The sequence below is a fragment of the Lampetra fluviatilis genome, chromosome 52 (assembly GCF_964198595.1).
Source record: "Lampetra fluviatilis chromosome 52, kcLamFluv1.1, whole genome shotgun sequence".
Lineage (NCBI taxonomy): Eukaryota > Metazoa > Chordata > Hyperoartia > Petromyzontiformes > Petromyzontidae > Lampetra > Lampetra fluviatilis.
Genome location: NC_136326.1, coordinates 1974261 through 1998443, shown reverse-complemented (window position 1 = coordinate 1998443; position 24183 = coordinate 1974261). Strand labels below are relative to the sequence as shown.

The window sequence follows — 24183 nt, the reverse complement described above, 5'->3', positions numbered from 1 at the left end:
CTGTTCCCCAGCCAAAGGTTCGTAGCGATTGGTTAATAACTTTACACCTTGGTCCGCCCATAATTGGCAACGAAGAAGGTGATTGGTTAAGAAGTGACTCCACCCCCACCACGCGCTTTATAAATTCAACTTCATTTGTCATGAAAACAAACTGTGGGCCTTTCGAGGGACGTTTAAAGCAACGGCCCTTTTTTCATGGCACCTACTTGACTTTACCGAAAGACCCAAAGAATATCGCTACACCTGTATTGGAAGATGTTCTTAGCTCTACGGAGCCACCCAGCAACCTCAACAAGTGAATGTAACACATTCCTCCTGCGGAGGGAGCTGGTAGGAACGTTGGGTTGCTCGGTCAATGGCCAGGGTCAACGGCGGCGTGGTGTATTCCGCAAATATGCCCGACTGAGAGGGCGGGCACAAGCCGGCGTGAGTAGGTTAAACGTTGAGTTTTATAAGGGCACCACGGGGTGACCAGCCCCTCCCCACCCAGCCCCATCCCTCCCACCCCCCACCCAGCCCCACGCTCCCCACCCAGCCCCTCCTTATCCAACCCATCCCCACCCTCCCCACCCCTCCCATTTTTGGATGCACGACGGACGGACACAATAATCCCATGTGGGCTGGTGTAACCAGGAGGTTCCTACCAGTATAACATTCTACTCGCCCCCACTCAACAACATTATCGACAGACCGAACATCCTCAACACAGCAAGCTTTTAGGAAGTTTATTGGGCCGTCAAACTGCCTTGAATGTTGTTGAAAACGAATTTCAAAGCACGATGACAAAGGTAGTGAAGAGCCATGTACAGACGTCAAATCTACAAACGGAAATCAACAGCGGTCTCTCACGACGTGGCCTCCCGTGACATTATTCGGCATTTTAGGAGCGTTATCTCCATCTCTTGCATGCGACCCATGTTAATTTCAACACAGTGCTGCTTCCCCTAATGTAAAAAAAGTTACAATAAAATAAATGAACAGTAAAAAGAGTCGTCGCTGATTTTTCTTGTTTTGCTCGTGACGTTCACGCGAAGTTCAGCGATTCTACTGCAAGAAGACAAAACCGCGAAAACAAATTCAGGCGGGGGTCCGAGACATCATCGAAGGCTAAGAGTCAAGGAGAAAAAAAACTCCCTTCCCAAACACTTTGCTTCGGACGTAACCACCTGTGAAGGCTGGTTGCATACTCATGCGACTTGTTGAACGATGGACTTGCCGCCGGACCGCACAGGTTTCGTAACGATGAACGGTAAATTAACAAATTGCTTCACTGGGGTGGCAAAGATTTAATCTGTTGCCAGCTTCATAGTAATGTTTCTGCATCCAACAACTGACAGCCCCGACCTATTATGAGACGCTCGTTCTACCCACTCAAGCAGCCGGTGATGATACACACTCCCTGCTGCGTATCATTTGCACATTGCCAACTTTAGGCATTAGGTAAAACCACAAAGCAAACTTCGCCCCAACACCGCGCCTGGCAGACTAAACCTGGCTGGGAAACGTAGTAGCTTTACGAAAAGCCTTGCGCGATGAGAAGGAAACGATGACCAATGTTTTTTATGACCCACGCGATTTAAAAAAAAAAGGGAGAGAACGCAGTCACGTTCTACTCCGAAACGACAGGCGGAAGAAGTGGCCGGACGCACTTTATGGATTACGTTGCATTTTCCGTAAAAGTCTCATCGGCCAATTGCTCAAGTGTGAACGGCAGCAGCAGACTTCAAATGTGAGAGGGAGGGAAGTGGCTGAAGGGGGGGGGGGTTCAATTTAAAAACGAGGGATGAACAAAACAAGCCATTCGCGAGCAAACCCATCGACGATACGAGTTACGCGAGTGCGAACCAACCTGAAGCAAGGCCAACAGGACCGTGGCTGAAGACATGGGTAACAGGTGTGCAGCATTACACATTTACATCACTGCTGCCTCCGTTAGCAGATGTTCGAGAGGGTCTATGGCCTACTCTTCCACGCTGACCAGATGTATTGAAGTTGCCCACATTTTAAACTCACTGCACGCAACCTACCGAGATTTACTGTGAACACATTTATACTGCCGAGCGGATAAAGGCCAGGCTTACTTTTTGTTTAAAATAAAACTCCACGATTGTTTTCAACTGTCGCGCCCGGAGATCGCAACCAGCGACCTCTGTGTCGCAAGGCCCAGTGTGCTCACCATCACACCACGGCAGCATCCCGAAGACGCGTGTAAAATAAACAATAAGGTGGTTCTTCACAAATATAATGGCTTCGACGGCCACACAACAGCATTCACAAGTGTAAGCCGCTGTCGTTGGTTGGCCCGTGTGGGCCCTGGGCACGTGTCCACACGTGTGCACCGGGTGAAGAGCGGTGCGCGACTTCGTGCGAGCACAGTGTGCATTAGTGAGAGGGGCAATGACTGTAGCAATGGCCACTAGTGTGTTGGATCACATTTGGGTTGAATGCGATGGGCTCGGGGCGATATACCACTGGCCTTTTCGGCACGTGTACAATCCACCGCTGGATCAGGGCCTCCTCACGCCATGCGGGCCGGTGAGGGTTGTTTGACCGTACTTCACGTTGGTTTGTGGTGCGTTGGTAAATGTGTGGAACATAGACGTGGTCGTATAATACGGTACAATTGATTTCGATTGCACCATTCTCTGCCGTTCGCCACGTAGCCCTATGGGAACCTGCTTAGTGTCAACGACGGTCACCCATCTGGGCTCCTCGGCTGTCTTGATATAAAGGTGCCATCCACCCCATCTTTGACCATTGCGATATTATCAACCGCCTAGCCTCCGAAACCAATCTAAAACGGATTGTTCCATTTTACCACTCAGCCGTCCGCTTTGCCCTTGATGTCCGCTTTACAAAAGATCATTACAACCTCTATATTACCTCAAATTAGTCCCCCCATGGACATCCGAATGTGAGATAGCCACTGGGCCGTCTTCATCCTTAAAAGTTATTTTGAAATAAACCTGCCAAACATCTAAAAAGGACCTACTATCTTCACAAATTCCCAGCTGCAACCTCAGAAGTGCCTGCCCCCCCCCATTTCTACTAAAAATACCAGCTGTTAAAAGTATAGTTGGGCGACACGTCCTTCCACGTTGCTGCCCCACGTTACCGGAACGCCCATGCGCCTCTGAAGCTTCGGATCAGGCTCCCTCTGCTACCTCTCGATCCCTCCACCGTTGACAAATCACTCCCAGCTCAGAAAGCGCAGCAGCAAGATCAGCTCCACCCGTACCTGACCCGCTTGCTGCTACTTTTTGCGTTCTCAGGATTGACTGGCTGTTCTATCCCCTCGATTGTGTTCGTTGTGCCTGGCGATTATCGCCTCTCCAACCATTAGTCACTTGGTCTTAAATTTTTGGTGCAATATGCATGGTTATATTAATCTTGTTATTTTTTGGTTCTTGATGGATTTTATTTTCCCTGCACCTCCCGACGCATTCTGTTCCAATGTTGCCTGTTCCTGCGTAAGGATCCCTTTGATGTTGTTTCGTGCCGATGCAGCATGAATCTCCCGAGAAAACTAGCTGGGTTAACTGGCTGAACGGGATTTCCCATGGAACAATTAAACATCTCAACTCTGAGATCTGATGCATTAAGGGTAAAAAATAATGATATTTTCGAATATTTTTTTATTTAAAATTGTATTCATTTTTACAATCGTGACTTTGTCATACGTTTCCAGCTCACAATCGGCGGCGAGACATAACCCATCACAGGATTTCACCCAGTCTCGTGGTGAAGTGTCAATGAGTTTCTAAATGTTTGTGTGTGTTGATGAAAGGTTGCCAGACGGGGCAAGTCTTGCGTATATTCCTCTCTTCAACATAAAGAATCCTCACTGCAAGAAGAAAAAAACATTAAAAAAAGATTAGAGTCTACAATTCCAATCGTTAAAAGACCATCAGTGATGTACAACCTGTGAAGCTTAACACGTAGGCTTTCGCGACCAAAAAAAACCTCTACCCTGTGAAGCCTTTCACGGACTGTTGGGGCAATTTCTGTTATCGAGCACCTATGAAGGCTGGCACGGCACACGAGGGGGTGGGTGGCCAGCACCACGCCCGGTCGCCTTTGTCTCCCGAGTGATGATGTTTAACACATCGCACCAGGTACTCATTTGAGGCCGAGTCAACCAAAGGAAGGCCCAGGACCCGATTCAGAAAATCGTCAATGATGTTGGACGTGAGCGGAAATTCAACTCTGTTTAACGCAGGCATGTCCAAAGTCCGGCCGGCGGGCCAATCACGGCCCGCGGGCAGATTTCATACGGCCCGCAGCTTCGGTCTTATAATGTGTTATTTATGGCTCGCCAGCTCTGTCAGAATAAATATATCATAAAACTCATGGAAATTTAAGGTATTCTATACAGTTTGTTCAATGTTATCTGACTGAATGAAAGGCAGAATTGCGTTTTTAGAGTTGTTCCCGTCTGCCTGAGTGGCTTATATTTCGTTACATTGTCATTTGAAAAATAAAGGTAATTGTGACAATGAAAATTGTTTTATAACAGTGTGTATTTCCACGTAACTTTTATGGTTAAAACAATGTCAAAAGGAACTATTGGCCCCCGGGCATCTTCACTTTATCAAATGTGGCCCTCTTTGCAAAAAGTTTGGACACCCCTGGTTTAACGGGTTCGTAGCATAGCGCACTAACCACCGCACTACCGCACACAAGTACACACAAACACAAACATCGCTGGTAGAGGCTACATAGGCTGTTAGGGTCAGTGCTTTCAGCGAGAACACACACACACACAGGTACACAAATGTTGCTCACCTTGACCTCCTGGGGTTTGGTCCACTTGAGCGCCTGCCGGGGAGGCAGAGAGGGCGGCGAGGGGTGGTAGAAGACGCAGCCGGTCCGCTTGCAGCGTACCCCGTAGCGGCACGGCTGCAAACGCGGCGCGGAGGTGGGGGGGGGGACAAAAACACGAAAATTCGTTGACAATTTTTACTTTCGTTGATAAAGAAACTCGCGTTCGTCAATAACGTTGCGGCCTTCAAGAGAAGACCAAAATATTGACGTTTTGGGCAATGAGTCTTCTTCACAGTGCTTAGGCAAGTGCTATTGAGAAATGTGTTGAGTTTTTTTTACATCAATTCACCTTGAAACAATATAAATTAAGACGTAAAATGACTGCCTGAATACACTAATCCTAAAAAGTATCAACGGAAAACATGCGATTGTGAACAATACAGAGTTGCAAACAACTTATTTCCTAGTAATGCAAACAATCTTTTACCAATGTTATCCAATCCACACGACCGGTGCCAAAAATCTTTGGGTGAAGATCTCACGCACAGCAGTGCAAACCTCAATGTTAGACAACTGGCCCACGGAAGCGGACATCACAGAGCCACCTCTGATATCACCGCAAGTGACCTTCGGTCCACACAGCTGGGGCACAAGCTCATTCCTATCCACCCTACCGACACCGTAATATTCGCCACGCGATAGCCAAAGAATTATTTGTAATTCTCAAGGAGGCCGATTTCAGTCAAATTAAGTGCAGCGCCAAATTTAACGTCACATGATTTGCCTTTTTAGAGCACTCTTCATCGCCCGAGCCATCCGGTCACATGCCATTTCATTCTTTGGCTTTTTGTTCCCATTTATTATTTTCCAGCGGTCGCTCGTGAACAGAGACCCCCCCCTCTATTGGGGGGATGACCAAAGGAAGAAGACATCTCACGAAACAATATCTCAAGACGTTTCAACATCTCTTAACCCCTGAGGACAAAACGCTTGAAAAGAAATGAACATTAGGAGCGGGTTAAAGAAGTTGTTACCTTTGGATGCTCGAAGGGACATTCCAGGTTCTTGCACTCGGGGAAGAAGCGGCATTGAGCGGAAGAAGAGACGACCGGAGCTGCCACTAAAACGAGACAAAGATCCCCCGTTAAAGCCTTAACAGACTGTTGGGGCAAGTGCTGTTCGCGAGCACCGACGAAGGCCGGCACGGCATGCGAGGGGTGGGTGGCCAGCACCATGCCCGACCACCTTTGTCTCCCCAGTGTAGATGTTTACACACCACACCAGAGTTGAGATAATCGTCATTGGTGATGGCCGTGAGCAGGAATCGAACTCGGGTCGCCGGGTTCGTAGCGCAGCACGCTAACCGCTACACAATCGCTCCCAATTGAACACGCTTACAGGCACACACATGCGTGGGTCAGACGCGGTCCTATCCAACGACAACAATGACGCATTCATAATTAATTTTTGTTTGAGGCCACGTAATGATCTGGCCAAGGTTGCGGCTGTGAAATAATACTGGCTGTGAAAACCAACGTGGTAAGTTAAAAACAAACCGTCATTTTAGTGCCAAGTTGGGCGAGTGTCACCACGGTATCTGTACTAATGTGGGGGACACTTTAACACTTTTAAAGCTACGTGGATTGGTAAAGACACACCAATAGGCCATGGGATAGGCCCGTGTGCGACAAGTTAAAATGTAATAGATCAATCACAATATACAGAATAGAAACTACGTAGTTATATGTGTGTGCGCGCACGCGCAAGCTTCAAATCTTACCATAGAAATGAGCAAACACTGACAAGGGTAGTGTCTCAATAACATGAGAATGACAATCAGAAGGATTTGTCTAATCCTTGATCACCTCCCACTGCACGAGGGAGTGGTGTGGCCAGCACCACGGCCAGACACCAATGTGACCATTGAACATCATTGCACACGTACACGGCGCACGAGGCGATGGGTTGGCCAGCACCACGCCCGGCCGCCTTTGTCTCTCCTAATGCCGATATTTACACATCGCACTAGGTACTCGTTTGAGAGTGTGTCGACCTAGGGGACGCCCAAGACCGGTTGAGATCATCGTCGCTGATGTTGGCCGTGAGAGGGAATCTAACTCGGGTCGTCGGGTTCAAAGTGCAGTGCGCTAAACGCTACACTGCCGCTCCCCACTACGCATACACAAAAACAAAGATCCCCCGCATAGCCTTTACAGACTTTTGGGGCAAGTGCCGTTTGCGAGCACCTATGAAGGCCGGCACGGCATACGAGGGGGTGGGTGGCCAACAAACACCACGCCCGGCCGCCTTTGTTGCTTACAGACACGCGTACGCACGACACCACCGCGTGCTCACTCGAGCCCGGCTCACCTGGCTTGGCAGGCTGCGCAGGGCGGCGTTTCTCCGTGTGCGTGAAGGGGCACTCCACCTTGCTGCACTTGCCGTCAAAGCGGCACACCGGGTGGATGTAAAGGCACCGATCGCCGAACTTGCAGTTGGGGAACGTCCTGTGTGTGCGGAAACAAGAGCATTACCAAGACGTGGAAACAAACATTTTGAATGCGGGTTTCATATTCTGGGCAAATAGGCATTTGTGCGTCTAACAGATCGTTACTTTACCGGGCGAGGCCTAGGGCTACAAAGCCCGTTTTCAGAAGCGACCTGGCCACAAATGATAGCTCAACGACGTGGCTTATCACGTGGAAATTTATGGTGACCAAATAATCTAAACCACGTTGATTCGAAATGTGGAGGGGAAAAGCGGAGGACTCGGAGAAATATAGACACGACCAGAGGGAGAACGTGCAACTCCAAATATACAGCGACCCTCCACTTGTACATTAAGCAGTTCACCTCCTGAACCTCCTCCCATTCCTCTCTTAAAGTCTCACCTCATCTCTCTACTCCATCCTCTTCGCTCCCCTCACCCCTCCACTGCTTCCCGTCCCTCCCCAACCCTTTTCGTTATCCCTAAGTACCCCTCTATCGCTGTCACTCATACCTCAATACCTTGCACATCCCCTGTCAAATACTCTAAACGTATGGTTCTAAATGTGGAGGGAAAAATCCACGCGACCACGGGGAGAACATGCAAACCTCCAAATATACAGCAGGAGTTAGGGTCGGCATCGAACCCACGGCCTCCTGTGTTCGAGGCGAGGTAGCGAGCATCTCGCCAACGTGGGGCCCATCCAACTAATTTCTCCATCCGATGGCACAACCACCTCCCAACACTCTCCAGTTGCCAATTGTCTTCCTCTCTCAGTATCCGCGTCTCCGCTGAATGTGCACATGTACGGCACTTATGTCTACCCACTGCTAGACGAAGGGGGGTTACGTGAGCATACTTCACCACGCTGGTCAGCGCGGAGATGGTAAAGGCGGCGAGCACAGACGTTGGAAGCGCAGTGCAGCGCATAGGATTTTTGCGAAACTGCCCTCTGCTGAAAGTGCAGAGCACCAGTTAGCGCATGGTGGTCAACCATCCAAGCCCTATGAGGTGATTCGCTCACAGCCCACTTCTGCTTATATAGCTATGTTATCTCGTCAAGGAGCAATAAACCATCAAGCGTACTCCGGTCATCCTCGCAGCAGCAGTAGTGGCGGCTTTTGGCTAACCGTCGAACAAAGACGATGGCCGTCGCATCGCGCGCTCTCAGAAGCGTTTCTGCGGCCGTCTGGAACACTCTTCCTTCCGATATTAGGAAGTCACCGGAGATTTGCACTATTAAATCTAGATTAAAAAAACGTATTTCTTTAGACCTGCTTTTTGTGTTCAGTGTGTTTGTCCTGCCCCCCGCACCTTCCGATCACCGCGGTTGGCTACGTACGTACGGTGCTAAAGAAGCTCAACGCACACGTGCATACACACACACGAAGGCCAAGCAAAAGCCTTCTCAGCTCCACCCATCTCTCCACGTGAAAGATGAAAACTTTTTGAAAAGGGGGGTAAGGTGGGGGGGCAGGGCTGGGGGAGGGGGGGGGGGCAACGCTTACTTGCAACACTGCATCGGGTGGTGGAAGGGGCACGCTTCCCCGTTGCTGCAGCCGGGCCAGAAGCGGCAGCGCTCACGCCCTTTCGCTTGAGCCTCGGGGACGTAGCCCTCGTCCGAGTCGTCTGGGTGCGGAGGTCGCACGTGGGGAGGAGAAACCGAGGGGAAATGCGGAGGTTTGCGGGGGGTGGTGGTGGGAGGAGGGAGAGGCGAGGAGACGCAGGGAGGCACGGGGGGGAGACGATGAGAAGTGGGGAGACGTCGGGAGGAGATAACGTCGAGACGCGGGGGGAGACGCAGGGAGGGGGGGAGATGGAGACACAGCCACGGGGCAAGAGGACATGTGGGGGAGACACGGGTGAGAGACATTTTAATTTCAGCTCGGTGAACGACGCTTCCTCCACAACACATTGTAAGCGGACTCCTCCCAGTGCCGTCCATCAGCTGACGCCCACCCCATCACGTGACGCCCACCCCATCAGCTGACGCCCACCCCCATCAGTAACGCCCACCTCATCAGCTGACGCCCACCCCCAACATCTGACGGCCCTCCCACCCCCCGGGTCTTACCGTCCGACTCTCCCAGCGACACGGCCACGGGCTTGAGCTTGGGGATCTGCATCAGCTTGCCGTCCTGCGCCTGCACGAAGACGTGGGGCCTCCCGAGCGGCACCGACAGCTCCATCTCCTCCATGTCGACGACGCCGCCGCCCATGGCCTCGGACTCGGAGTAGCACGGCTCCATCTCCTCCACCTCGGCACCCGACGCCGCCAACGCCACGGCGGTCATCGTCACGTCATCGTCGTCCGCGTCGCCGGCAAATGAGGCCGCCCCCGCCGGAGGCGTCGCGACGCCGTCCAGCGTCACGATGAATTTGGGGCTCACGGGCCGGCGCGGCGGTTCGGGGTTCCTGCAAAAGGGCGCGTGCGTGCGCGCAAGCACGAGCGTGAGCGTGAACGTCGATGGCTCCAGCAGGGGTAGGCAAACCTGTGGCTCCAGAGCCGCGTGCGGCTATTTGAAGACTGCTTCGTGACGTTATTCACAAGCGTATTGCGGGTCCTCAAGTACCCAGTGTTTTTGTTTACAGAATAACAAAAATGGTCGTCGACCCCTGGGCTAGAGTGGGGCGGTTGTGCACTGATACGAATCAGAAAACAAGAAAATGTCATGCGAATGCACAGACCCTGTAACGCTTTCCAACAAGCGTTTGTCCCCGGAAAGATTGAATTTGCAAACAACTTTGAAAAGCACATAACGAGACGGCGCCACACGTGGAGGTATTTCTGATGAAGAGACCGCATGAGCAGAGGCTCCATCTAAGTGCACGGGTTTACCCGATTTCATACAACAGGTATGTAGATTCTAGATTTGAAGCTTTCGTGACTGCAAGGATTCATATTCTTAGGTTTTTTCGGTAGTCACGTAGGTAAAAAATTTAAATTAATAAAAGTAAGCTTGTGTTGCCTCCGAAACGTCGTGATTTTTATTTTATTTTTATTTTATTAATTTAAATTTTTTACCTACGTGACTTTACTGAAAAAACCTGAGAATAGGAATGTAGATCTCATTAGAATTCCTAGCGCACAAGCGTACGCCGCCTACTACAGCGCGCAGATTCATTAACATGCCAACAGCGGTATGTTGTTAATGTTCCTTATTTATTTCAGGAGGCCTTATCCGGCTTCCAGAGGCTTTACTCTATGAAGTGCAGTGACATATTGGATCTATAAACTGTTGCAGTAAAGTCCATTCATTGGGCGCCACCCATCGCTGCCCGTTTGGCCTCCTCCCTTTGGAGAGAGCCTGACCCCGATGAGCCCTTGGCAGAGGTCGCAACCGGGTACCCGATACCTGTACCCTACCCGATACCCAGCTACCCGTACCCGACCGGGTACGGGTACCCGTTTGCGACCCTGGTGCGGCCGGGTACGGGTACGGGTAGACCGTGAGTCACTGGTGAGTAACTGTTTGTCACTCATTTCCCAACGTCTTGTCTCTTCTCACAATTCAAGTTCCTAGAATCAACCCACCAGCGCCTGCAACATGGCTTCATCCCAGAGGTCGCAATCAGGTACCCGATACCCGTACCCTACCCGTACCCGGCCGGGTACGGGTACGGGTACCCGTTTGCGACCCTGGTGCGGCCGGGTACGGGTAGGGTAAGGAATCAAAACCCGTTTGCGACCTCTGGCCCTTGGCGTGCCGTTACCGGTTCCGTATGAGCCGTGGCGGCGCGATGACGGCTGGCGGCGTGGCGCCCAGACGATGTGCCAGCGAGTTGCTGGTCGGAGCGGCGGGCATCACCGGCGTCGCCACTGCCACCACTGCCGCCACCGTAACAGTCTCCCTGGGGGGGTCTCGCGTCTGGCCCCTCTCCTCGTCCGTCAGCACGAAGGAGCGCGTGTCGGCAAACACCACCACTGCACGCGCGCAGACATACACACACACGAGCGCAGACGTTTTAGTGACCGTTTCTGTCATCCACACGCACGGACGCGCACACCAGAGATACACGCGAGCAAATGTCATTTTCTTGCCTTCATTAAACTAAATTTAAACCACAATTATCGGCACCTGAAAGCGAGCAACCAGAGTTAAATTCTCAGTCGCGGCTAACATCAGCAGCGGCTAGCATGGGGAGACCTCGGCTGCTGATCAATAATCGACCGATTCATGATAACAAGGGTATGTACGTTGAACTTCTTTCGCACCGTAAGTAGCCAACAGTGCTAAGTTCGTGATACACGAGTGCTGCTGGTGCTGGCGATCATTATTACACCGATGCTGCTGCTGGCACTGACAGATAAGACAGCGTCATTCAGACGCTGTCTTTCCGACAGACCTGTTCTTCACCTGAAGACGGCTGCTTGCGTTGTGGCCGAAACGTCGTTGATAATTATTTTATAATGTTTTATTTTTATTATTTTATTATTTCCCTTCTACGTGACTTTACCGAAAGAACCAAGAAGATGAATCCCTGCAGTCACGAAAGCTTTAAATCGAAAAATGCTACGGCTGCTACTACTGCTGATGACAACGGAACTGATGACGAACAAAAGGCAACACAACCAACGGTGCCAGGCGTAAGAAACTCTCCGCCACTCTTTAATCCAACTCTCGTATCCCTCCTCCTCATTCCTCCGCCGATTAGGCCGCGACCGCCACTCACCGGGCCGAGCACTGCTGGCCTCGTGAGGCCTCGCGTCATTTCCGAGCGCCTCCACGTGCCGCGAGTCCACAAGCAGCGTCTGCACTTGCGGTTTTATCTGCGGCTGCAGCTGCGGTTGCGGCTGCGGTTGCGGTTGCAGCTGCGATTGCGGCTGCGATTGCGGCTGCGATTGCGGCTGAGGTTCCGGCTGAGGTTCCGGCTGAGGTTGCGGCTGCAGTTGTGGCTGCGGTTGCGGCTGAGGTCGCAGCTGAGGTTGCGTGCGTGTCTGCTTGGGGCGCCAGCTCTCCCGTTCCGGCTGAGCACCACCCTGACCCAATTCCAGGTTCCTCCTGATCATGGCCCGGCGTGGTTGTGGCACAGTGGAGCGCTTCGACTCTACTTCACGCGGTTCCACTTCCTGTGGTTCCATTGCCTGCTGCTGCTGGTGTAGCTGCTGCTGCTGCTGCCGCCGCTGCTGCTCCAACTGCCGCTGCTGCTCCGGCTGCCGCTGCTGCTGCTGCTCCGGCTGCCGCTGCTCCGAATGTGGCAGGAGGCCGTGCTTTGGCTCCAGAGGCCGTGCCGTGCCAGGCCGGGCCTCGGGCCAGCGGGTGACACTCTGGCGCGGACCGGAGGAGGCCCTGTAGGTCAGCCGACCCGCCTCGTCGGCCTGGACCGTCCCGGACCCGCGCGTCCACTTCCTGGGCTCCCACTCGCCCTCCCTGTCCTCCCGAGGGCGAGCCCTGGGGGCCACGGGGGCAGTCTGCCGCTGCTGGATGGCTGTGTGGGGGAAGAGCGGGGAACCCCCCCACGGGAGCCAGACAGAGGTGAGGGGAGGAGGTCGTAGCAACAGAGGGGCAGCGACAAAGGACAAGAGCAGAGGACGTTTACACCCAGACCATAGTTTTTCGATCAACCCTGACATTGTGTATGTATGCTGAAATTCTTTTGCCAACCGTGCTAATCGGAGGTGCGGCCAAACCATGGATAAATAAACTATTTGTATTATTCCTGGAAACTCGTGTAGGGTCTGCCTTCCTGGTCCTCATTCCTGTCTTGGGCCATCATCTGCACGTCCACTCCACAGTCCTTCATATGTCCTAGCTCACCACCTCAAACCACCTCTTTTTTCCCTAGGCCCTGCCTCTCGGTCTCCGCTCCGATGCTTCCACCTTCATCGCCTTTATTCTTCTTCTAGCAAAAGTTTTTTCTCTTCTTTACAACGTGTCCCACCCTAACCACCCAGCTTGTCTGAGACGAGGGTACCACACCCTTCACTTCTCCCTCATTTACAGCACGCGAATAATCACACACGAGTCTAATCACATCATAACAATATATAACCATAACAATATATTCATCTAGACATCATATTCCAGGGGCAGCACAGCGGGTTGCAGTGGCTACGGGGGGGGGGGGGGGGGGATCAGGGGCTACGGCAATTGTTCTCAACCTTGAAACAGAGAGATCGCAAGTCCGCACCTCCAGTCAACAGGGCGTTAGTAAGTGCACGTGGTGGTAAGGTATTCGCTTCACGTTGCGTATCAGTGCGTTGTGTGCTAAGCATTCACAATCAATAGTCGGGGTTCAGCGGGGCTGGGACTTGAATGGGATGGACGGCAGGGGAAGCAGTGAGGGTGTTGTGCGTCGCTTACGCTGCATGCGGCTCGTGGTGCGGGACACCGACTCCTGCGCCTCGGAGATGGCCTTCATCAGCAGGCTCTTGTTCGCTTGCTTCGAGGGAGGCAGCGTTGGCCTAGTGGACGGGCAGGCGGGAGGGTGGGGGGGGGTCAGCGGACAGCCGTGGGTGCGCGCGCACAAGAAGCGGACAGGAAGACGCATGAACACGGGGCACGCGGACGCGATGGCGCACGTCCAATTGCATTCCAGTACATCCCTCCCTTACGGCTTACCCGTGTACTCCCATGTGCCCCCCTGAAACCCCGAGCTTCACCGCAGAACCCCGCATCTCCACGATGTCCCTACGCATATTCGTGCCTTCCCACGTTTGCCAGTACATTCCTGTACGTCCCCAGTATTTTCCAACGCATCACCCCACGTCCCCATTAGTTCCCTCACGTCCCATTGCATTGACCCGTCACTTCCCTGCGGACGCCCCTTCATCTCCACAATATCCCTGTGCATCCCCGCGCACTCCAGCGTATCCCTTAACATTCCTGCGTGCCCGCAAGGCTTCCAATGCATCCCCTCACCTCCCCTCTCCCCTCCATATTCCCAAGAATGTGTCTCCATGGATCCTCCTACCCCCCCTGCCCTCATCCCCAAGTGCCCCTCACTGCACGCACTTGCGCTCGGGTTTTGGAGGGAGCTGCACGCTGCTGGCAGGGCCGCCCCCGCGCCGCCAGACGTCCACCTCGTCCTCCTCCTCCTCCCCCTCCTCCTCCCACTCTCCTCGGTCGTCGTCTTCATCGTGGTCGTCGCCCTCCAGCGGGAAGACGCGCAGCACCGAGCTGGAGGCGCCCACACGCCGCCCACTGCGCCAGCCCTCGCCCTCCTGCACGCGTCATGCACGACATTGTCGCCATCGTCGTCATCGTCGGAAGCGCCCATTCGCTAGATCGCCCCACTCTCGCTCACTCACGCACTCTCTCACTCCCCTCTCTCTCTCTCTATCATCAATCACCTGTTCTCTCTCAATCGCCCGCACTCCATAATGAAGGGGGTTATTTTGGGTAAGATCGCGTGAATATAAATGTGCCGTTAAACCCACCACCACCACCCACACAGCCAATTAATAAGGTTTGTCACGTAAACAAAACGTGCCAATCAGTGAATACTTCAGCACATCGGTGTGTTGGAGAGCAAACCCACAACATTTACAATTTGAGTAGCATGACGTTTCGCTGGTGATTACAAGCAGCCTCTCGCTAACTTTCACTCTCCTGCTCTCACTCTGCCTCGCCCGCTCTTGCTCTCTGTCGCGCTCTCTCTCATCATCTCTTTCACCTGCTCGCAAACTCAAACCCCCAGCTCGCTTCCCCGTGCACGCTGAGGGCCGTTTGTGTCTCTGACAAGTCGACAGAGTCAGGCCGCCCGAGAGATGGGGTGAATTTTCTACACTGCAATGCAGAGTTGATTTTAATTAGGGTGACGACATGAACGTGAGGGTCAGAACGATGAGGCACTAAAGAAGGCAAAGCTTCTGGTGCCCATTTCAGACAGGTGGAGAGAAACTCTCGACTTGGACGGGTGGAACGCGTCACAATAAAAGAGGAAAATCTGCATACCAACCGCAGAGCAAGGCCCAATGACGGCGATTTAGAACACTTTCAGGATTCTAACGTTGAGCGTTAATGGCCAGGGCTCACACAGGCAGTTTGGAGAGCAGTATAACCATTCCTAAGTTATTAAGGAACAGAAACCATTCAGCAGAACAGTGTTTTCGGCCGAGTATTTGGCACGGTCCTTTCACATCCGCCAAATCCTGGAAATTTGCGTGACACCGTGTGACCTGTGACCCCCGTAACCTCACCTCCCGCGCGTGTCGCTCGCCCCCGCGCTGGTGGCCCCCGTCGTGGCTGCTCCGTGTCGAAACCACGGGAACGGGCCTCCTCCTGGGGGGCGATGGCACCGTATCCACGGCAACGGAACGCTTCTTGGGAGGCAAAGAATCCATCTCTAAGGCACCGGGCCTCTTCCTGACGGGCAATGGCAGGGTATCCAGGGCGACGGCGACTGGACGTTTCCTGAGACTAGAGGGCATAATATCCACGGCAACCGGACGCCCCCTGGGAGGGGAAGGTACCGTCTCCACAGCAACAGGCCTCCTCCTGAGGGACAACAAATCAGTCCCTATGGGAAGAGGTCTTTTCCTGGGGGGCGATGGGACTGTATCTACGGTGACCGAACGCCTCTTGGGTGGCGATGGAATCGTCTCCACGACGACCGGTCGCTTCCTAGAAGCGGCAGCAGCAGCGATGGGCGGGGACCCGGAGCCCATTACCACGGCGATCGGCCTCTTCCTGGGAGGCGAATCCACATTCCCCATGGAGACGGGCCGCTTCCTGGACGGGGAGGTTGAGGTCGTCACGGCAACGGGACGGTGGGGGGGCGGCGAGCGGGACCCCCCTGCGCCGCTGCTCAGGTCGTATGAGAGGTCGTCCAAGGTCGGGGTGATGTCGATGATGGGGTCAGAGGGCATGGGGAGGTCGGCGCTCGACGACAGGGAGTGCTTGAACGCGGTGCGCGAGGAGCGGTGCTCCCCACTGTGTCTGTCCGATGGGGGAACAAGTGGACACGCATGCATAGACGTGCATCGTCAGATGAAATGCAGGGCAAAGCTCCGTGTGAAACACCAATTAAAGCATCTGATAACAAAAACAGAAAATACATCAGCTGAAGCGCCTCAGCATAGAACAGCAGGTGAATTGAGAGAGATGATGGGCATAGTGAGCTATTAGATGAATAATGACGCAAAACTGCATTCCCTTGTACATTAAGGTAGTCTCCCTCCTTAACCTCCTTCCGTTCCTCTCTCAAAGCCTCACCTCTTCTCTATCACCCATTCTCTTCATTTTCCCTCCCCTCGCCCCTCCACTCCTTCCCGTCCCTCGCCTATAGCCCTTTCGTGATCCCCAAATAAACTCTACCCCTCTCACTCACCCCTCAATCCCTGTACGCCCCTGCCACATAAATCATTTTATTCTGTTGCCGTTTTGTAAGCGACTTGAAGGTGCTATATAAATACACCTCACGAGGCACCAGACGAAACATTGATCTTTGCACCACCAGCTGTCGCAGCAGTCCTGTCCCAGTCGGTGTCACCTGCTTACCGGCTACTGGAGGAGGAGGTGCGGTCGCGGCGTGTACTGACGCTACCGCCGCCACCCGTGGCGCCGCTGCCGGTGGAGCCCTTGGTGTCGCGTGGTGGCGCTGCCACCGCCGTCGGCACCCCCTCATGGGCGGCACGACCAGCGGGCACGGTCGAGTGGGAGATGGAGTGGCTCGAGTCTTTCTTTTCGCGGCTCTCGGACACCGGGGCGTCCGCTCGCGTCTGAGCCTGGTCTGCGGGAGCCACACAGCGGACGTAACGTTGTTCGTTTGTTTATCCAGTAAAGCCTTAAAAATATATGATTTCAAGAGAGACCTGCAATGCGCAGTTCAGCAACGTCATTTTTCGTGATCGTGACGAAAGCAAGGGACAATTATACGCTGCATTATCACGGGAAGACAGTGGCTGGTACATCGCAGTGTGTCGGGCAGAGGCACTCACCCACAGTGATGGAACGCAGCTTGTCCAGGACGCCATGCAGCCTGCGATGGGGTGAGGGTAATGGGAGAAGCACACATGCAAGCACACACAAGTTGCAAACGCAAGTCAACATACATACATACATACAACATGCATGCGCACACAAGCATTAAAACAAGTGACCATTGATACACATACATACGCATACACACAAATCAACACGCACAAAGAATTACGATTATCATTATCATGATTAAATTTATTACAATTTTTGTATTTTCCCAGGTAAGGCCCAGAGCTTTATAGCTTCATCAGAAGCGACCTGGCCACAAATGACAGCTCAAAGAAGTGGCTTTTCACATGCAAATTCATAACAGCCACTTATACCCTAAACACACGTTTTTAAACGTGGAGGGAAAACCCGGTGATTACTACGTTGAAAATGGCAAAGATAACGGTGATGTTGACAACGGCAAAGTGGAATAACGCACGCAGTTGTGCGCGGAGCAGCGCACAATGTCCGTGCATGCGCAAAGCGTACCACGCAGTGAACTTGCTGGTGTTGTCTCCCAGAAAGAGCATCAGATCGCGAGTCATCTGATCGCGGCTCTTCTTGTTGGCCACCATCACCATGATGTAGTCCGGCAATTCATTGTCTGAGCAGCACAACGCAAGGGGCTCAAAGTTCAGAACCGTGTGACAATTCGCCGGTGAAATATGAATGACAGTCAACTCCCAATTGCCTGGGGTAAGGGGGTGGAAAGGGTGGCCCGGATAAATCCGAAACAAAGGTGATGCAAAACACGTATGAAATTATAATTGTTTTTTTACCCTTTTATCTGGCAACAAAATTGACACCTTTTTTACGAGGAGTCATGTTTGCATAGACCACAATACCTGCAGTCATAATGCAAACAAAAAACATAACTCTGATAATGTATGCACTGTCCTTGAAGTTGATTGGTCCACACCCGAGACAGCTTTCCTTAGAGCCTAGTCTCACATGGTGTTGGACCAGATTACGCCAAAAGGCACACAACTCAAAGACAATGCACCATCAGAGTATGAGAGCTTGGGACCAGCATTTACACCATTGGTACCTCATTTGCCAGTAAAAAATAACAATTATCATATTTTTTTTACTGGCAAATGAGGTACCAATGACGTATGAAATTAGTCTATAAAACGTGTTTATTATTCGCCTACGTAGACGGAAGGCTTCTTTTATTCTTAAAAGGGTTTACGTGCCGATGTTTCAGTCATGTGGGCACCTACTCAAGAACTCAATGATCGAGGGGCAGCCAATGATTAAACGAAGAAATTCATTTGTTTGTTTTTCAGATGACACTACCAATCCGCGCCCATCACCTCCCGTCCAGTGGCACACGTGGGAAGCGGTGAGACTTTTCCTCAACTACCTTCGTGTGATCCCATTAGTCGAGCAATGTCACCCGATAATCAGCAGAGTAATCAATTACTTAAGTAATCAGATAACCCACCCCTATGACAATATAAATCACAATAATTAACATGTATGTATGTTCATATTCTTGGTTATTTCGGTAAAGTCATGTAGAAGGGAAATAATAAAATAATAAAAATACTAAATACAAATTCTCGCATCTCGACTACAACACAAGCAATCATCATCAGGTGCTGTGGGTTTCACACTTGATGATGATTGCTTGTGTTGCAGTTGAAACGTCGTGAGAATTTGTATTGGTTTTTTAGTTTTATTTTATTATTATTTTATTATTTCCCTTCTACGTGCCTTTACCAAAATAACCAAGAATATGAATCCCTGCAATCACGAAAGCTTTAAATCAAAATGTATGTTCACGTAGCGTTTAGATCAATTATTACATGCAATTACAGATTGCAGCAAGGTGTTTTATGAAATGGTGCAAATGTGTTTGCGATTGAAGGTGTCTTCTTACCAACATAAACCCCCAGCTCTGTGAGCTTGGTTTTAATAGCGGACTGAAAAAGAACACACAACACAAACACAGGACGATGAACAATTGATTACACGTTAACACCCACACAGCAGATATTTGTATTCCTGTACCAATGATAACACGTGCAGTGGTGGCGAGATGTGAATTCCGTAGCTAGGTATATTCGGGAGTGCGTAGGTTCGATCTCGGACCCTGACACCTATATATTTGGAGTTTGCATACTCTCTCTGTGGTCGCGTACATTTTTCTTCGGGTACTCTGGTTTTCTCCTCCGCATTTAGTATTTGGTTCTTGCTCTAAATTTCCACAAAAGCCAATTCGTTGAGCAATCATTAATGACCAGGTCGCTTCTGAAAAGGAGCTACATAGCTCAGTGGGCCTTACCTGCGAAAATAAAATATATAATAACACCCAGGGATTAATTTTAGCCGCGTGTGTCAGCACCCGACACATTGCATCCAGTATAATGTACCTCCCTCCCATGGCTACGGCTACTAGTAATGTGCCTACTACAATCTACCAGCGACCCACACAATAGTTCAGTGGGAAATTAATCCCGGATCGAACGCCTACATTTTAAGCGAGAGCTGCTATACTATATTCTTAGGTTTTTTCGGTGCTTCAGCCGCACCGAACCTCACAAAAATAATATCCAGGGCCTACCTTGGCTCCTCCCACCCTCAACCAGTATATATACAAGGACTGTTTTCTTGGAATCTCTCTCATTTGATACAGCTATCGTGCTGTGACGGTTCCACCTGAAGACGGAAGCTTGTGTTGCCTCCGAAACGTTGTGATTTTTATTTTATTTTTATTTTACTTTTATTAATTTAAATTTTTTTACCTACGTGACTTTACCGAAAAAACCTAAGAATATGAATCCTTGCAGTCACGAAAGCTTCAAATCTAGCTGCTATACTGGCAATAGACTGTCCTGTGTGTATCACGTGTCATACACTACATACACAACATGCCAGTTATACACTCCATAACTACCCCATGCATATCTACAGCCCTTTTGTCAATGCATTGATAGATGGGGGGGGGGGCTCCTCAAGCCGTGCGGATCGTGGGGGTTGTTGACCATACTTCACTGCGCTGGTCAGTACTGGTTGGTGAAGGTGAATACACCATGCACGACACTGGCCATACAGCCTAACAATACCAGTGCCATACTCCCCTTAAGACGAGACGTAGGGCACAATATCAAACACAACCCCATTATCATTCCTACCCCCACGCCTTCTAAACACATACTTTTTAGGGGTTTCTGGTATTTAGGAACTTCTGGGTTTAGGGGTCTGTCTCTGGGCTTATGGGTTTAGGAGACTCGGGATTGAGGGGTCATAGGGTTTAGAGGTTTCACGGTTTATGAATCTCAGAGTCTCTAGTTCTGGAAGTCTCGGGGTTTATGAATCTCAAAGTTTCTAGTTCTAGAAGTCTCTGGGTTTATAAATCTCAGAGTCTCTGGGTTTAGAAGTCTCGGGGTTTATGAATCTCAGAGTTTCTAGTTCTAGAAGTCTCTGGGTTTATGAATCTCAAAGTCTCTGGGTTTAGAGGTTTCGGGGTTTATGAATCTCAGAGTCTCTAGTTCTAGAAGTCTCGGGGTTTATGAATCTAAAAGTCTCTAGTTCTAGAAGTCTCGGGGTTTATGAATCTCAAAGTCTCTGGGTTTAGAGGTTTCGGGGTTTATTAATCTCAGAGTTTCTAGTTCTAGAAGTCTCGGGGTTTATGAATCTCAAAGTCTCTAGTTCTAGAAGTCTCGGGGTTTATGAATCTCAAAGTCTCTGGGTTTAGAGGTTTCGGGGTTTATGAATCTCAGAGTCTCTAGTTCTAGAAGTCTCGGGGTTTATGAATCTAAAAGTTTCTAGTTCTAGAAGTCTCGGGGTTTATGAATCTCAAAGTCTCTGGGTTTAGAGGTTTCGGGGTTTATTAATCTCAGAGTTTCTAGTTCTAGAAGTCTCGGGGTTTATGAATCTCAAAGTCTCTAGTTCTAGAAGTTTCGGGGTTTATGAATCTCAGAGTCTCTGGGTTTATAAGTCTCGGGGTTTATGAATCTCAGTCTCTAGTTCTAGAAGTCTCGGGGTTTATGAATCTCAAAGTTTCTAGTTCTAGAAGTCTCGGGGTTTATAAATCTAAGAGTCTCTGGGTTTAGAAGTCTCGGGGTTTATGAATCTCAAAGTCTCTAGTTCTAGAAGTTTCGGGGTTTATGAATCTCAGAGTCTCTGGGTTTAGAAGTCTCGGGGTTTATGAATCTCAAAGTTTCTAGTTCTAGATGTCTCGGGGTTTATGAATCTCACAGTCTCTAGTTCTAGAAGTCTCGGGGTTTATGAATCTCAAAGTTTCTAGTTCTAGAAGTCTCGGGGTTTATAAATCTCAGAGTCTCTGGGTTTAGAAGTCTCGGGGTTTATGAATCTCAAAGTCTCTAGTTCTAGAAGTCTCGGGGTTTATAAATCTCAGAGTCTCTGGGTTTAGAAGTCTCGGGGTTTATGAATCTCAAAGTTTCTAGTTCTAGAAGTCTCGGGGTTTATAAATCTCAGAGTCTCTGGGTTTAAAAGTCTCGGGGTTTATAAATCTCAGAGTCTCTGGGTTTAGAGGTCTCAGGGTTTATGAATCTCACAGTCTCTAGTTCTAGAAGTCTCGGGGTTTATGAACCTCAGAGTCTCTAGTTCTAGAAGTCTCGGGGTTTATGAATCTCACAGTCTCTAGTTCTAGAGGTCTTGGGGTTTATAAACCTCAAAGTCTCTGGGTTTAGAGGTCTCGGGGTTTATGAATCTCGCGGTTTCGGGGTACCGAGGCCCCCGATCATCGCGGACTCCACGAAGCCTCATCCTAACCCGCTAGGCCGCACGGCGGCATGCTACGCGCGTAGCCGTCGCAAGCCGGTCTCCCCCCAAAGCGCCGCTCCGTTGTACCCCCGAGTTCCCTGGGCCCAGCACGGCTGGAGGAGAAGGGGAAGCGAGAGAGAGAGGAGGGGGGCAGAGGCCATTGCGAGGAGTCGCGTTACCCGAATCTTGCGGCTGATCTCCGTGCCGAGCTCCACTCCGACGTCCATGTCTGCTGGCTTGTGTGGCGGAGGCCGCCTTCGGTGACGCTGCCGCGTGACGTCATCGCGCTGGACGGGCCCTGCGCGATGACGTCACGGGCGTGAACTTACGCGATGACGTCACGGGCGTGAACTTACGCGATGACGTCACGCGCGTGAACTTGCGCGATGGCGTCAGGGGCGTGAACTTGCGCGATGACGTCACGGGCGTGAACTTACGCGATGACGTCCTCCCCAAATCTTGAAGGCGGCGTGCCGGTGACGTCAGCGCGTCGACAATGCCGATGATTGCGTGCCCCAGCCCCAGCCCCGCCCCGCGCCGTATCTATTATTTATTTATTTCCTATACTGTGAGAAATTTATAACAAAATTTTATAACATCTAAAATATCATAGCCCTCAACCAGTACGGTTTACCCCGTATTCTTGTACTGGGGAAATTGAGTTTTGAGGTCCATACGGCGTACAGCCGTTTCAATACGGGCACACAACACATATATTTTGTCTATTTGTTTGTGTTTCTCCCTTGTGATGGGACTTTGTAGGATGAACGTTGAGATTTATAAGGGCACGTGGTGACCAATAAGGTCTGAATTGGTATATAATAAGGTAGGCACTGATAAGGAGTTGACAGGTATGATATAATATCTCATAAAATATATAAGATACGGTATGCGATAAATATATAAAGGGACTCCTCTCCTTAAGAATGAGTTAGAGATTACAAAAGTTGTATTATCTCCTGTAGATGTAGATGCCACTGGTTCCTCACGTTCTGCAGATGTAGATGCCACTGGTTCTTCACGTTCTGCAGATGTAGATGCCACTGGTTCTTCACGTTCTGCAGATGTAGATGCCACTGGTTCTTCACGTTCTGCAGATGTAGATGCCACTGGTTCTTCACGTTCTGCAGATGTAGATGCCACTGGTTCTTCACGTTCTGCAGATGTAGATGCCACTGGTTCTTCACGTTCTGCAGATGTAGATGCCACTGGTTCTTCACGTTCGGCAGATGTAGATGCCACTGGTTCTTCACGTTCTGCAGATGTAGATGCCACTGGTTCTTCACGTTCTGCAGATGTAGATGCCACTGGTTCTTCACGTTCTGCAGATGTAGATGCCACTGGTTCTTCACGTTCTGCAGATGTAGATGCCACTGGTTCTTCACGTTCTGCAGATGTAGATGCCACTGGTTCTTCACGTTCGGCAGATGTAGATGCCACCACTGCCATCTACTGCATGGCGGTTGAACTTACGACTCTCGGTCCGAAGTAAAGGAGTCCCTGTAATAGGCGACGTTTCGGGAAATGGCCCTTCTTCATGGGCCATAGAGAGGCCTGTGGACAAATTGAGTGGCTAATAAGAGTTGGAGATTGTACTTGCTTTACACCATGGGGTCTGATAACCATTAAATTCGAAACATTTTCCTGATAACATGTTTTATTTCATTGGCATATTAATCGTTACACTGTGAGTAAAAGTACAGACATACCCTTCGATATTGCACACATGTTTTACTCCATAAACTATTTTGTATTCAAAGTAAAATTATTCAACGTTGCCGGCAGAATGCATTATGGGTAGTCCTGTTGCCGTGTGGTCAACAAATCAGTTCCAGAAATACCTCCGATTTACGTCTCTTCCCCCTTTAACATCATTTCGCAAATACGTCGGTACTTTATTAACACCACCACCACCCGATTTGCGTCGTCTCAACCCCACACTTACGTCGCTGATGGCATCGTCCGTCCATTCTGGTATCCGTCGCCTCTCAGCCTTCGCCTGCACCACCACCTCCAGCTGTAAATCGCTTTGATTTGCGTCGATTCGGTATTCGGTCGTCTCCACGTTTCAGGAACGCACCCCCGACGTAATCCAGGGTCATCACCGCATTAGCATAATCCTCTTGGTCACTCAATCCCATGAGCAATTATCATTTCAATAGAATTAAAGCGCCTTGAGTATCCAAGCCACTCAAATCAATTGACCATCAACTCAGCCTCTTCATCTTGTTGAATCAACCTTCTCACTCCACCGTGGCAGGGGGCAGCCCTCAGCAATGTGGA

At 50.7% G+C, this 24183-nt stretch overlaps 1 protein-coding gene across 1 annotated transcript; it reads right to left on the bottom strand.

The window, feature by feature from the left end:
- Positions 1 to 710: 710 nt before the first annotated feature.
- On the bottom strand, positions 711 to 22165 carry ZC3H14 (zinc finger CCCH-type containing 14). The gene is made up of 16 exons (XM_078878914.1): positions 22080 to 22165; positions 19052 to 19094; positions 17656 to 17770; positions 17136 to 17176; positions 16696 to 16927; positions 15396 to 16134; positions 14209 to 14417; positions 13558 to 13658; positions 11927 to 12682; positions 10967 to 11177; positions 9327 to 9667; positions 8761 to 8881; positions 7135 to 7271; positions 5799 to 5884; positions 4786 to 4899; positions 711 to 3844 (listed from the first exon to the last, which is right to left on the bottom strand). The coding sequence occupies exons 1-16, from the start codon at positions 22125 to 22127 to the stop codon at positions 3842 to 3844; spliced, it is 3297 nt and encodes a 1098-aa protein (XP_078735040.1). The 5' UTR covers positions 22128 to 22165; the 3' UTR covers positions 711 to 3841.
- Positions 22166 to 24183: the final 2018 nt, after the last annotated feature.